The 13,396-nt window shown below is 49.1% G+C and overlaps 1 protein-coding gene across 1 annotated transcript in view; it reads left to right on the top strand.

Annotated features, from left to right (window-relative positions):
• Window positions 1-13,396, top strand: part of COL23A1 (collagen, type XXIII, alpha 1) — a 333,882-nt gene that overhangs the window by 28,291 nt on the left and 292,195 nt on the right. Inside the window, exon 2 of the mRNA XM_012654681.1 lies at window positions 4,318-4,384. Coding sequence (XP_012510135.1) covers window positions 4,318-4,384 — 67 coding nt within the window. The remainder of the gene's footprint in view (window positions 1-4,317; window positions 4,385-13,396) is intronic.

The raw sequence follows: 13,396 nt of genomic DNA, 5'->3' as shown, positions 1-13,396 counted from the left end.
AGCTTCCTGATAGATGGGTTTGGACAGTTTGGAGTCTCTGGTCCTTTGGGCCACAAAAGTCCTGCTCTGTCCCTTATTAGCACAGAACCGGACCGGAGGGGGCATGGTGTGAGCAATCTCTAGCCGTGAATATATTAAGGGAATTGGTCGGGGTGGCCGGGAGTCCCGGTCACAATTCTCCGAACTGCTCGCACGGTGGGGAGGTGTAAGGTTCCTGTGCGGGCCAGTCGACCTGAATGTGGGCCATTGGTGTTCACAGAGGGCCCTAAGTCTGCTGGGACTCAGTGTGACGCCAGAATCTCCCGTGAAACCTTCTTAAAGTTCTTTAACATGCATTTAAGGACTGTAGGCTTAGATTCTACGCTACCCATCCTAGACCCTTGAACGGTGTCGCAGCTTAACAAAGGGGGGGGGTGTCTCTCAGGTGTCCGCCTGGCTGCGTCCCTCGCGGGAACTTAGGCGTGTCTTAGCGAAGCTGTGCCGTGTAAACCCCGGGCCTGGTGGCTCCCTTTAGGGGAGCGAATCACCGTTATGCTGTGTGATGCCGCCGCAGAACCGCAGGTGAGGACACACTCAGGTGCCGTAGCCGTAGCCGTGGGACCACGGTCACTCTCCCCTCACTCTTCACTCTCGCATTCAGACAGGCAGGGGTCACACGTTCCCGCCCTGGGAACTCCCTGCACCCAGGAGGGGATCAAGCTCCTCTTCCGTCATCTGACGGGCCTCACTCGGCCGGGTCCCGGGACCTCCGGACCTGATTTGACTTGTCCTTCCCTCCGGCGTGTCCGGGCGAGTGTGGGGCCCCGTGGCCGGCAGGAGCTCCCGAGGAGCGAAGATATTCCGCAAAATGGTGGCCGGCGCCGGTTCGCTTCTGTCGCTAGGTCCCGCTGGTCACTGTGCCCGTCCAGGAACCGGTGGCTTCAAGGAGCCAGAGTGGTCGGTTTTCCCGGTCAGGGAACCAAAATGTTACAGCAAGTGTTACAGCAAGTGGTCCTGAGGACAAACCGAGCGGCACACGGAGAGTCGGAGACTCAAAGTTTATTCGCCAGCGGGCTCAGAGGGGCCTCGCCACCAAATTCTGAGCCCAGTCTCCCCAGTTTTTCCCACTTTTATTAAGTTGCAGTGGTCTGGGGGGTAGGGTGTCAGATGGTTAATGCCCACCAGGTAATAGGTTAGTTGATGTGTCAGATAATAGATTTAATGTTATGCTGATGCGCCAGGTAGTAGATTGTTAGCTGATGGCCCAGGTAATAGGTTAGTATTATGCTGATGCGGGTCTTCCGTGAGGGGTGGGGGTCTCAGGTGGCTGATGTGCCAAGTAACAGACGGGGTTTCCTTATCAACAGTTCATCCAGGGCCTTCCCCATCCTTCACTGACCATTCCCCTGGTCTGCCCCACAGCTTTCTCATGAATAGTATTTTCTTGTTTCTGCGTTTTTATTTCCATGGGATATAGTCCCCGGCATAGGAATTTTCAGTGAAAGGATAGAAATGTCTTATGGTTTTATTTGTAGCCTTTTACAGAGATGAATCATTGCATCCCTTTTTTGTACATCAACCTATATTTCATCAGAGCAAAACCATTTGAGGATGTGATCAAACATCTGGTGAATTGTTCTAGACTAGTGCTCCAACAGATCATTAATAAATTTATGGTCTGACCATCTACTGCTGTTTTGAAAGCCATGGTTTCCTGATGAGTTTTCCCTGAGCTCTTGGCACCCTCCCCGCAAACCTCAAGTTCTCCTTCTCAGTACTTCTGAAAAGGAATGCCCCCAGAGTCTCTGCTTTTTTCTCTGAAACCCTTCCTTTATTTACTTTTAGAGTCAGGACTTGTTTGCATATGTAAAACCAGGACCATATTGTTTGCAGATGCTAGGGGTTCTGTCAGATAATTGGATGTAAAAAGTTGAGGTTTTAAATCATTTTTACAAACCTGGACACAAAAGAATATTTTCTTAGAATTGGGGGAAAAAAGCATGAAGTCAAGATTGTGGGATTTGGTTTCTAAGTCAAACATTTCACTTTGTGTTCATAGTAGGGATGTTTCAAACCCACAGTTAGGGGCTGGAGGTGGGGGAGGGGAAGGGACTAGGAGATAAATGCTGCAGATTTGCCCTCAAATCTAGAAAAACAAATGCTCAGGAGTTAGAATAAATGGCAAAACAAAAACTTAATCCCAGTAACCTATGATCCCAGCTGCTAGCATTAACAGTAGTACAGTTTCCCTCTCATCAATAGTTTCCTAGCTAGCTTTTCATTTTAAAGTAAGAGTAGCTTAGAAGTAATTGTGTTTCCTATCAGTATTTGAGAAATCTCCTTTCTCCTTTAGGAGAGAGGCCCAGATGTGATAGCATTTGCCCAGGTGTGATACCAATTGTTAAAAGTGAATTGTTTTTAGCATTAAATACTTTTCTTAAAAAAATGAAATTAGTGTGGCAGTCCTTTGTTTTCTGTCCCGCGCTGATAAAAACAGATAAGAGCTTCTTGCACAAATTGACTGGCTTAAACTAGGATACTGGATTCTTTATCCAAGCACATTTTGAAATCTGTTTTAGTATCTGCAGATACGATGGGGAAGAGAGTGAGTTCTGAGGTCGGGCTGAAGCTTCTGCATGGGCTTCCCATTCAACTAAGGTGAGTGTGGCCAGCACGCCCACTCTGCCTATACACCTCAGCCCCTCACAGGCTCTGTTGGCGGCCTGGGTGTCTGCCACTGCCTGTTGGGGAGGGGTCTCACCCACCCTGTGGGAGCCCATGGCAGCTGCAGGGGCCCTCTGGAGGCTGGGGTCCTGCCCAGGCTGCCCACGGGGTCATTCTGGGCCAGAGCAGGAGCACGTGTCTGGTGGCAGTCCCTGCAGGGAGCTGAGAGGCCGGCATCCTGAGGCCTAGCCAGGTTCTGATGTCTGGAGCCAGCCCAGGGCCTTGTGGGGCCAGGGCTGGGAGGTGCAGTGAGGATGGAGATGTTAGTGCACCTAAAGGTGCCGCCCTGGAGCACCCTCTGGCTATCGTGGTGGTGTTTCCACCATGGTGACGGTGACGATAGCTGGCCTTCTGTTCCTCTGCATTCAGGACCAGCATTGCAGGCAACTGGAGGTACCCTGGTTAGGGTTTTGGCCTCAGCCTTCCTGGTCCTGGGCTATTACAGCCAGAGGCAGACAAGGCGGGGCTGGCGGCCTGAATTCTGTGAAAATCCCAGGCCTGGTGGTCAAGGGCTCAGACCAGGGGGCACCCCTCTTCCTCCCTCTAAGGCAGTGCTTACAAATTACTATTTTATGTTTGAACCTGAAGCACCCATTCTAACAGTAGTCTTGCACTGTTCACTCAGGCTAGCACATTCCTGCTTTACTTTGTTTTGCTTTTAGGGTTTTTCCCCCTAAAGAAAGGTTAATACTTTGTGTATCTTTGCCAGGACTCAAGTCCTGGCTAGTTTTGGGATTAGGGGCCAATCACTTCATTCCTCTAAACCGAGATTTGGGATGTGGGACAAATTTCTTTCTTTCAAGCTTTCATCCCCTTATCTGTGAGGCAGGGACATTAATTCTGGCCTCAGAGTTTGCCCCTAGGGGCAAATCAGGCCATGAGCATGCCAGAGCTGTCCCTGTGAGTCACTTATTGAGGCGTAGCTGTCACTTTTGACTCTATTTCTGTAGTAATTCTTTTCCTTTCACCCAAATCTAGCACAGGGCTGGGCATGTGTAGAGATTCTTGTTAAGTTGTACTGAACCGAATTTTCTAGGCCAAGAATCCCCACTGGTAAGAAGAAAGGAAAATGGAAAAAAGAAAGAAAGAAAGGAAAATGTTGTCATCAAGGCAGATTAGGCCCGCAGGTCAGAGGCCACGGGCTGGGAGGGGCCGCCGCAGTGGGGCTGTGGGCTGCCCCGGGTGCAGATGGGGCGGCTTTGTGAGTGGGAGAGCTGCCTCGAGGGCCAGTTCCGATGCTCCCACCCAGGCCTGCCCCTGTTCTGCCCTTTCTGCACGCAGACTGACGGTCACTCGGGCTTTTCTCACTTTGCAAGATGCCGGTTTCTGTTGTTTTTAACTCTTGGTATTGTATTTGAAAATGTAACAAAGCAGAAACCTGGCACCTTCTCCTCAAGGACTCACCAGTAACTGTTCAATGTTTTGTTTTGTTTTTCCTCTTATTCTAAAATTGCTTGTAGAATTTAATGATCTTTTGTGAAATGTTCTTGAAAACGCCATCGTCAGGGTAGATCTTTTAGATGCATCTGTTCTTGTTGATTTTTCCACTTTTACCCCTCCCTGCCCTGAAACTCATTCTCATTTTTTTTTCCTTTCCTTTTCTTCCCGGCTCAGAAGTTGGACGGACTAGTCAAGCTCCGGACTGTTCGGGAAGCGCCATCCGAATGTGTCTGCCCCCCAGGTAAGTGAAGGTTTCATGCTTTGCTGACTTCAGACTTCCTTAGGTCTGGCCCTTCTCTCGGCTGTTTGCTCAAAATTGCCAAGAACACTCACGGGCCAGAGGACCGGCTGGGGCTCAGGCTCTTGTGCCTTGTGGACTGTCCTGGGCCTTTCTCCCTGGCAGGCTCTCCGTCAGAGTTTCCAGTAAAATGAAATAATGTGGTTTGGTTGGTGGTGGAACAAAGACTCCATTAGAGATGACTTGGAATAAAGGATTAGCTGGCAGGAAAGGAGCGGCTGTCCCACAGGTGTGCAGCGATGGGACTCACGAGCTCACGGGATCAACATTGCAGGAGAGCTCTCTGTGCTGGACGTGTGGAAAGTAGATAAATAATCTGGCGAACGTAAGCTTTTTGTTTTCATTTCTTTTGGTGAAGGCAAAGGAAGGGAACAGAAAACTTGGTCTGAATTATTCAAATTATCATGTCTCTCTTAGCTTTTGCCGGTGTAGACCAGGATGGCTGTGAATAAAACCAGGATTTGTTGATTCCTAATCCATGTGGCTCAAATCCAGATTCATAGCAGGTCTTCCGGTTGTCCTCAGGGGAGCTTTGTACAGACTATGATTGAGAATTTCGGTGTGTGGTCTCTACTCCCGGTGTTTCCAGGGTTAGAATGATCCTCTTACAGGATGGTATCCAATACCAGTGAATGAGTGGAAAATCACAATGTATCTCAGCCTTCCCGACATGCAGGGAAAGGTGACAGCAAAATGAAATAACGTGTTATTGGTTCAGAGAACTTGGGAGCCGAACACAGTGTCTCTTGTCCTTAGCATCATTCCTTCCACTGGCCAAGCCGTCCGGCATTTCCCAGACCACTGCTGCAGGTCCAGAAACCAAACTCCCTGATCATGGACATCCCAGGGCTGGGAGATGCCTTGAGATTTCTGCAAAGGTGGATCCCTGGTGTGAAAATTCAGTCTCTGAGGGCCCAGTGGGAGAGGATTCTATGGTTGAGCTCGACCAGACTTTTTAGGGCCACTGAGGTTTTAATAAAAGGAAAAAGGACATGACAAGTAATGGCTCCATTTGCAGATCAGGAAGGTCAGAAATTGCAATTAAATGAGGGGAAAATTTTCAGATCCACCAGTGGATTTTTGGATGATCTGCAAAATGTGTAAAATGGGAAAGGTCCTTCTTTTTTTCCCTCTTTCTTTCTGAGTGTTATTTGGATGCATATCCATGTGAGTTATGTGGATCAGTGTTTTTTAAACTGGGAGTCACAACCCATTGGGGAGATATGAAATCAGTTTAGTGGGTTGTAGCTAGCGTTTTGACGTTGTGAACCAGCATAGACTGGAATAAGGAATGCTGAAGTGAAATTTCAGCTGTTTGTATTTGTAGGTTTGATGCGGATAGCAGTGTGAAATGAGTTTCTTGCCAGATGATAGAGCGAGAGAGGGAGGAGGCGGGGAGCTGGCATGGCGCTCCCGAATACATGGGAACTGAGTCATCCTAGTGAGGGTCTGCCCCTTACTACCCGTGAGGCTCTTTATCAGTACCTGCTAACAGTCTGGGAGTGGGCTCTGTGGGTGCCTTTCTGAGGTCATGGAGAAAGTACAGGTTAAAGCCAGGGACCCAGAGGCAGTCCTGTGTCCTGCCTTCCCTTGGGAAGAGGGGATTGGGGGTCCTGAACCCTAGAGAGAGGTTCCAAGAGGGTCTCAGGAAGACCATGCCTGAAGGGCTAGTCCAAATCTCCAGTCCTGCTGAGAGGAGAGCACGGTGAACTCCCCTGCTCCCTGGGAGGCCCTGCTGCCATGAGTGCGGCCCAGCACGCTGGCCTCAGCCAGGCCCTCTGCACACCAGTGTCCACGCCTGGACTTTGTCTCCTGTCGTCTTGAGTCTGAGCACTCACTTGAGTCCTTTAGACCAGAGCCCTCACCAGCGCAAAACCCCTGTGGGCTGGCACCTGCGCCCTGACCATGAAAAGGACAGGGGCCTTTGTCTCCGGCCCCAGAAGCCTGAACTCCCAGCTCCAATCTGCCCACAGACTTGGAGTCTGGAGATGCAGACCACCCTCTGGAGCTTGGATCCCCACCTGATCTGAGACAGCCACAGATAGCCAGGGCCTGGTCGCCGGGGAGACTGTAATCTTCTGTCAGATCCTATCCTGCAGCAGTCAGATAAGCAAGGCCAGAGAAGGTGCGGTTCTAATGGGTGTGTCGCCCATTGTGAGGCTGAGCCCAGGTGGTAGGGGCTTTGTGGTGATGGGCTTCACGGTGGAGGGCTTCAAGCTGGCAGATGGTGCTTCTCTCATGCCCAAATCAGTGGGAGTCAGTGGCAGGAGGCTGGGCCCTGAGTCAGCTCTGTCACTGCAGGCACTGAGGGCCCTTGAGCCTTGTGTCCCTCATCTATAAAATGATGTGGTGGGTTGCATTGTGTCCTCCAAAAAGATATGTCCGAGTCCTAACTCCCGGTACCTGTGACTGTGACCTATGGAAATTGGGTCTGGGAAGGTGCAATTAAGCTAAGGATCTCAAGGTAGAATAGGCCGTCCAAGACTTAGGGTAGGTTCTAAACCCAATGAGTGTTGTTCTTATAAGAGGCAAGAGGGAGAAATTGGAGATGCAGAGACACACAGACCAGAGGGCCATGTGACATGGGCACTGATGGGTGTGATGCGTCTACAAGCCAGGGAATGCAGAGAGAGGCATGGAAGGTCCTCCCTGGGAGTCTCTGGGAGGGGCCTGCCCCGCCAACACCTCGGACTCCTGGCCGCCAGAACTGTGAGGGAATAAACTATCAATTTAAGCTCCCGAGTTTGTGCTGAGGCACAAGTTTGCTGCAGCAGCCCTCGGAAATAAAAACAGGAGCGATGACCACCCTGAGGACCTTATAAGGTTGCCGAGAGGACAGGAATGCGGGGGCAGGTGGACTCCGAAGCAGACACCTGCACTTAACACGGAGGCGGCGTTAACCCAGGCGTACCTGGGAGCCCCGGGCCCGACCCGTCGCTGCTCCTTCTCATCCCCCCGCCAAAGAAAGACGCCTGCTTTTCCCCTAGCAGGTAACCCTGTGCTCGAGGTGAGTGAGGCTTACCTGGTCCTTCAGGTATCCAAGACCCTCTTCTCTTACTTTACCTATGTATTTAAATGTTAAAAAAATGTGTTTAGATTTTTTAAGTGTTTATTTTTGAATAGGAAATAATGCATGATGTGACTAAAAAATTCAAGTACATAAAGATAAGTGAAAAATGATGCCCCTGCCCCAGTTCTCCTGCTCCTCTTTCCAAAGGCCCCTTTCCAGTTTGCTGTGTCCCTTGAAAGCAGTGCTGCCTGACGGAACCTTCTGGGCCTGCGCCGTCCAGGACTGTGGCCTCTACTGACCGCACGTAACTGTCGAGCCCTTGAGATGTGGCTGGTGAGACTGAGGAACTGAGATTTTAAATTTTAGTTTATTTTGACTAATTTTAGTTTAAATCGTGGCGAGTGGCTTTGGTATTGGACAGCCCGGTTCCAGAGGTAGTTACGTAGACATCAGCGAGTAGTTCCTCCTTGTTCACACAATTGGTGTGGTGTATTGTTTCCTGTGTGCTGCTGCTTTTCAGTTTGCAGTTTCTCTCTGAGATGGTCCGTGTCAGTCTCTGTATCAGAGAGCAGGTGCTGCCTTGTTTTGGTTCAGTGACGGAACCCTGCCGGGCTGTTGGGCTGTCCTGTAATGTCCTTGGCCAGTCCTTCCGCAGGACGGTTGGGCTGTTTCCCATCCTGTGTTCACACGGACAGTGCTGCATCCCTCCTGTGATGGAAGGAAGGCAGGCCTGCTGCACAGCCTCGGTCTCTGACTTCCTCGGGCTTTGTCCTGAAGCTCTGTCACTGGCACTGCTGCAGGCCCGGGGGTGTTGGCTGGAAGGGCAGGAGCCCCCAGTCTGTGGGGAGAGGCCGACCTTAGGGCAGCGATCACAGAACGCTGCAGGAAGCTCTGTGGGCCAGGTGGGCCCTGAAGCCTGCTCCGCGAGAGATGCCAGCACAGCCCCAGCCTCCACTATGCTGTGAATAGTCATGACGCAGGAGCATCCCAAGGCCTGGAATTGAATCGTGACTCTGCCACGTAAATAGCTGCCTTGTGGTCCCACCCTGCGTGTCCTGGAGTCACGGGCACTCTGGGGTAAGAGGCCTTTGCATTAACCCACCTTTGAATTACGAGAATCAGAGCATTCATTAAGGTCTGACCATCCTACATTAATAAAGCAAAAAAGGAAATTTATTAGCTCACATCCCTGGGAATGGAAGGGCCTGAGGTAGAACTGGCTTTAGGTATGTCCGGGCTCAGGGGCTCACTCTCTCTCAACTCTTGTCTGCCTCGTTTTCAGATAGTCTTTCCTTGGTGTTGATCTCTACTTGGAAAGGTGGCTGCCAGTGGCTGCGGGGGTAGACCATACCTGCTCAGCAGCACCCGCAGATAGAGCTTTCTTCTTTCTCAAAAGTCCCAGAATTGGGGAATGAGGAGTGTCACGGGTTGAACTGTGTCCCTCCCCCGAAATTCATATCTTGAAGTCCTAACCCCCAGTGCCTCAGAAAGTGACTATATTTGGAGGTAGGTAATTACAGTAAAATGAGGCCATTGGGTTGGGCCTTAATCTAGTATGACTGGTGTCCTTATAAGAGGAGGAGATTTGGATGCCCACAGAGGAAGGGCCACATGAGGACACAGGGAGAAGACGGCATCTACAAGCCAAGGAGTGAGACTGTAGAAGAAACCAACCTGCTAACACCTTGATCTTGGACTTCTATTTTCTAGAAGTATGGGAAAATAAATTTCTGTTGTTTAAGCTGCCCAGGCTGTGGTAGTTTTATGGCAGCTGTAGCACCTGGACCAGGGAGTTGTTGTCCAACGAGTACAGAGTTTCTGTTTGGAAAGATGAAAAGTCCTGGAAATGGCTCTTGGTGATGGTTGTACAACATAGTGAATGTATTAAATGCTATGGAACTGTGTACTTTAAAATGGTTAACATGGTCAGTTTTATGTTGTAGGTATTTTACCATGATTAAAAAAAAGAAAAGGTCTCAGAGCTGACCGTGGTTTGCCTGGCTTGGGGCAGGGGCCCCTCAAGCCATTGATTGGCTGGGTCTGGATCACGTGGCCACTTTCAGGTCATGTGACATGCTCAAGTCATGTGACCATTCTGGGAATTAGTGGAGGCAGATGTGGGGGAGAGTTGGCAATACCAGAACTATGTGGTGTGGGAAAGGGTGGTTCCTGCATGGAAAATTGGGATGCTCTTCCCAAAAGAGGAGAAAATGGATGTAGCTGGGTGGCACAAACAATAAGTGACCATTTCAGTCCTACTCCAGGGACAGCTGGCCAGCCAGGCCCAGTCGGTCCTCAGCTGATGACTGTAGACAGATTCAGGTTTGCCCAGAGGATTGGCTCCACTTCAAACACCAAGAAGCAGCGTGGCCCAGGGTGGAGCGCATTGACTCTGGACCCAGACGGCCCGGTTTGAATTCTCAGCCATGTCCCAGCTCTGTGGCCTCAACCTGTTCCTCGCCCTCCCTGTGGCTGTTTTTCACGTCTCAGCTGGGTTTCCGTGGTGGGAACTACTCCACGGGATTGCTGCGCCGGTGGAAGGAGCTGGTGCGCGGAGCCAGCTAGAGCGAGGCCGGGCACTGCCTCCTGAGAGTGAGCCGGTTGGGAACTCAGATCCGCTGCCGTCAGCTGCGGCTGCCGGAGAGGAAGGGAGAAGAGTTGGAGGTTGGCTGGGAATATTCTGGAGGGAAAGGACAAAGGCTTGGCAGACTTTTCTGGCATGTTCCCCTGGGACATGGGTGAGAAAATCCTGGCGACACAGGAGTGAGAGAAGCAGAGAGGAGGAGAAAGTGAGGCGCTCATGAGCTCTCCTCCTGCAGAGCCCGAGGCTCCTGCCCTTCACACCGTCTGCACTCGTTTCCAGCCTGGCTCAAACTGCCCCAGACATTATTAGGAACTTTCTAGAAAACTGGTCATCCTCTTCATTTTCTTTTTGTGTCTTTTGTATCCTTGCATAATATTCCAAAGACATTGTGTGTGGTTTCCAAATGATGCACACTGTGCTTGCAGCACAGGGTGATTTTTCCAGAAATTAAACAGATTAATCCAAGTTAGAAATTCCCTGCTCTGTGAAGGCGTTTGGAAGTTTGCAGAGAGGAGTGAAACTCTACTTACGACCGCATAAAGCACAGTGTGGAAGTGATAGACAAAAGCTTCAATAGACAAAAACTGCCAGACAGAACTTGATACATTTCATTGATAGTTTATGGAAAATGATACAGAGCAGAACCGAGGTAGTGAAAGTTGCTCATATTCAGCCTGCTTACTGCCTTTGTTGGCTTAGGAAAGAGCTCAGTGAAGGGCACATGCTCTCTTACTACTTTGAAGCAAGAAATTGTTATCCTCTTTTTAATTATTTTTTATTTGTAAAATTTCTAAAAATGCTATATATATTTTTCAAAAGTGTTAAATACCAGTGGACTTGAGTCCCTGGCAAAACTGAGTGCTCTGTAAGGCAGTTATTTCACTATGTCAGACTCTACCAAGTGGAGGCAGATAATTTCTGTGTCTGATATGTATGTATCTTTTGGTGCCAAAATTCTCTGTAGGATGGTCTCAGCCCTGCACTCTGCTGTGCGTAGATGTTTGTTTATTATTCGTTCATCTCTCCCTACCCTGTTTTGGTGCTTGTCCTGTAGGAGTTACTAAGATTGTTAGAGACAGTTGTAGACCCAGTTGTTAGAGGAAATTGGTACGGATACAAGAACCATGATAAATTGAGAATAGGATGAGTCTTAAGGAAAAAAGTCCTATAGAACTTAAAAGGAGGGAGAGATCACTCTAGGTCAGGAGGATCTGGGTGGGGGAGGGTCCTTCCTGGGTAGCATGATAGCTGGTCAGGATTTTGAAGACTGGTTGGCGTCTTAGCCAGCTTAGTGGGGGACACATTCCATGAGACCTGCCGTTCTGAGCAGAGGCAAATGGAGCACGCCTTGGCAGTGAATTTTTTAATTTATTTATTTATTTTAATTTCAGAATATTATGGGGGTACAAACAATTTGGTTACATATAATGCCTTTGCCTCTCCCAAGCCAGAGCTACAAACGTGCTCTTCCATTTTTGTTTGGTTGGAAGGTGGCAGTGGGAGGTGAGGGTGAGTCCGGGGTGTGGGAGGATTTGGGCTTTATCCTGTGGGACACAGTCGAAGGTGTCTGAACAGAATTCAGTGTTAAGTGCAGGACTCTAGAAACGGTGTGGGGCTAGACTGGATCATGGGTTTGGCTCCAACAGAGGGGCCTCCTGAGGGGCGCTCAGGGCAGAGGAGGGTTGATAACCAGCTGCTGAATGCCCTGTCTGGAGAAGAGGCCATGAGAATTGACAGCGGGAACAGCTGTGAGAGGCACCGGGCTGTGCGGTGGACAAGCTCATGACCGGCGTGGATGGGCGTGGGCAGGCAGAGAGAACTGGAGCCCCAAGGCTGGGACTGGGGTGCCCTGGCCAGAAACAGGACATCCCCAAAGAGGGACGATCTGGAAGGGAGATGGTAAGCGTGGTTTTGGGCAATGGGCCTTACGAACCGGTTTGTGAGACACACTGATGAAAGGAAAAAAATAATTAGAAGTTTTCTCTTAAAGCCTAGTCTAGCCACTCTGAATCTATTAATTATAAAAAGGCCTATGTCCTATAAATAAAGATGTTAAAGTTTAACTGTGTACTAACCATTGAGATTTGGAGATTTTCTTGTGACCACCAGAGGGAGCCCACTATATTCATAAATTCTATAGAAAATCTAACAGGAATTTAAAAGAAAAGGATAATTAATATATATTTTTAAGAATTTACCGGAAAGCACACAAAAATTCAAACCAAGGGCAGTGACACACAAAGTTAACCACCCACCCTGATGTTTTTCTACTAAAATGGAAGACCACTCAGAATTTTCTAGGTGGTTCTGGAGTCAAGTGATTTGCTGTTGGTTTGGGAGGTTAAGATGATTCTGTGAAGGGTAAAGTGTTCATTGAAAAACACATTCCTAGAAGAGTTGTGTTACCCACTCAGCATCTGTGGAGCACCGTCTGGCTTGGTGGCGGCAGAGACCCTGACACCCAGCCCTCGCTCCTGCCCCGCTTCCTCCTGGTCCCCGCCTAGCACACGAAACTGCCTTTTCCGGGTGATAAGTGCAGCGCAGTCACAATATCTGACTTCTTACCTCGCTTCTTGTGCTGAAGAATGTTCCATATGGATTGAAGATTTAAATGTAAAAAATAAAACTGTGGATGGCTAGACAAAAATATAATAGGTCACTCTTTAAAATCAGGAGGTGGAAATGGAATTTATAAGCGTGGCACTGAAGTCAGAAACCCTAAAGCAGCGCTTCTCACTCAGGGACCATTTTGCCCCCAGGAGGTCATGTGGCAATGTCTGGAGACATTTCTGGTTTGTCGCAATTTGGGGGGTGCTGCTGGCATCCGGGAGGTGAGGCCGGGATGCTGCTGAGCACTCTACAGCGCCCCCCCGATACAGAAGTGTCGCCCCAGAATGCTATCAGTGCCCAGCTTGAAAACCTTGCCACACAGCAAAACATTTTCTTGAACATTTTAAGTTTAAAAGGTTAAATTTTCTATACAGAAAGAAAATTCCACCTTAACAAAGTCTGAAGGTAAATGACAAACTGAAAAAAGTTTTTCAACACAAATAACAAATACATGGTTAATACTCATGAGATATAAAGTGTTCTTGCAAAAGAGTAAGGAACATGCTCTAGAAGAAGGAGCAAAGGATATGAATAGAGTCCACATAGGAAAAATATACAAATGGTGGCACTTTCCTTCAGCGAATGCTTACCGAGCACCCCTTCCGTGCTAGTCAGTGTTCTGGATGCTTGGAGAGATGGCCCACGTCATGAATAACTGAGGAAATACATAGTAAAATGAAATCAGTTTTCAACTGTCAAACTGGTGAAATTTAAATCGTTTTAATGTTTGGGGAGGGCATTTTGGCATATA

This window comes from Propithecus coquereli, unplaced genomic scaffold (assembly GCF_000956105.1).
Source record: "Propithecus coquereli isolate 6110/MARCELLA unplaced genomic scaffold, Pcoq_1.0 Scaffold443, whole genome shotgun sequence".
Lineage (NCBI taxonomy): Eukaryota > Metazoa > Chordata > Mammalia > Primates > Indriidae > Propithecus > Propithecus coquereli.
Note: the sequence above shows the minus strand (reverse complement) of the source record. Positions and strands in the feature narration are given on the sequence as shown.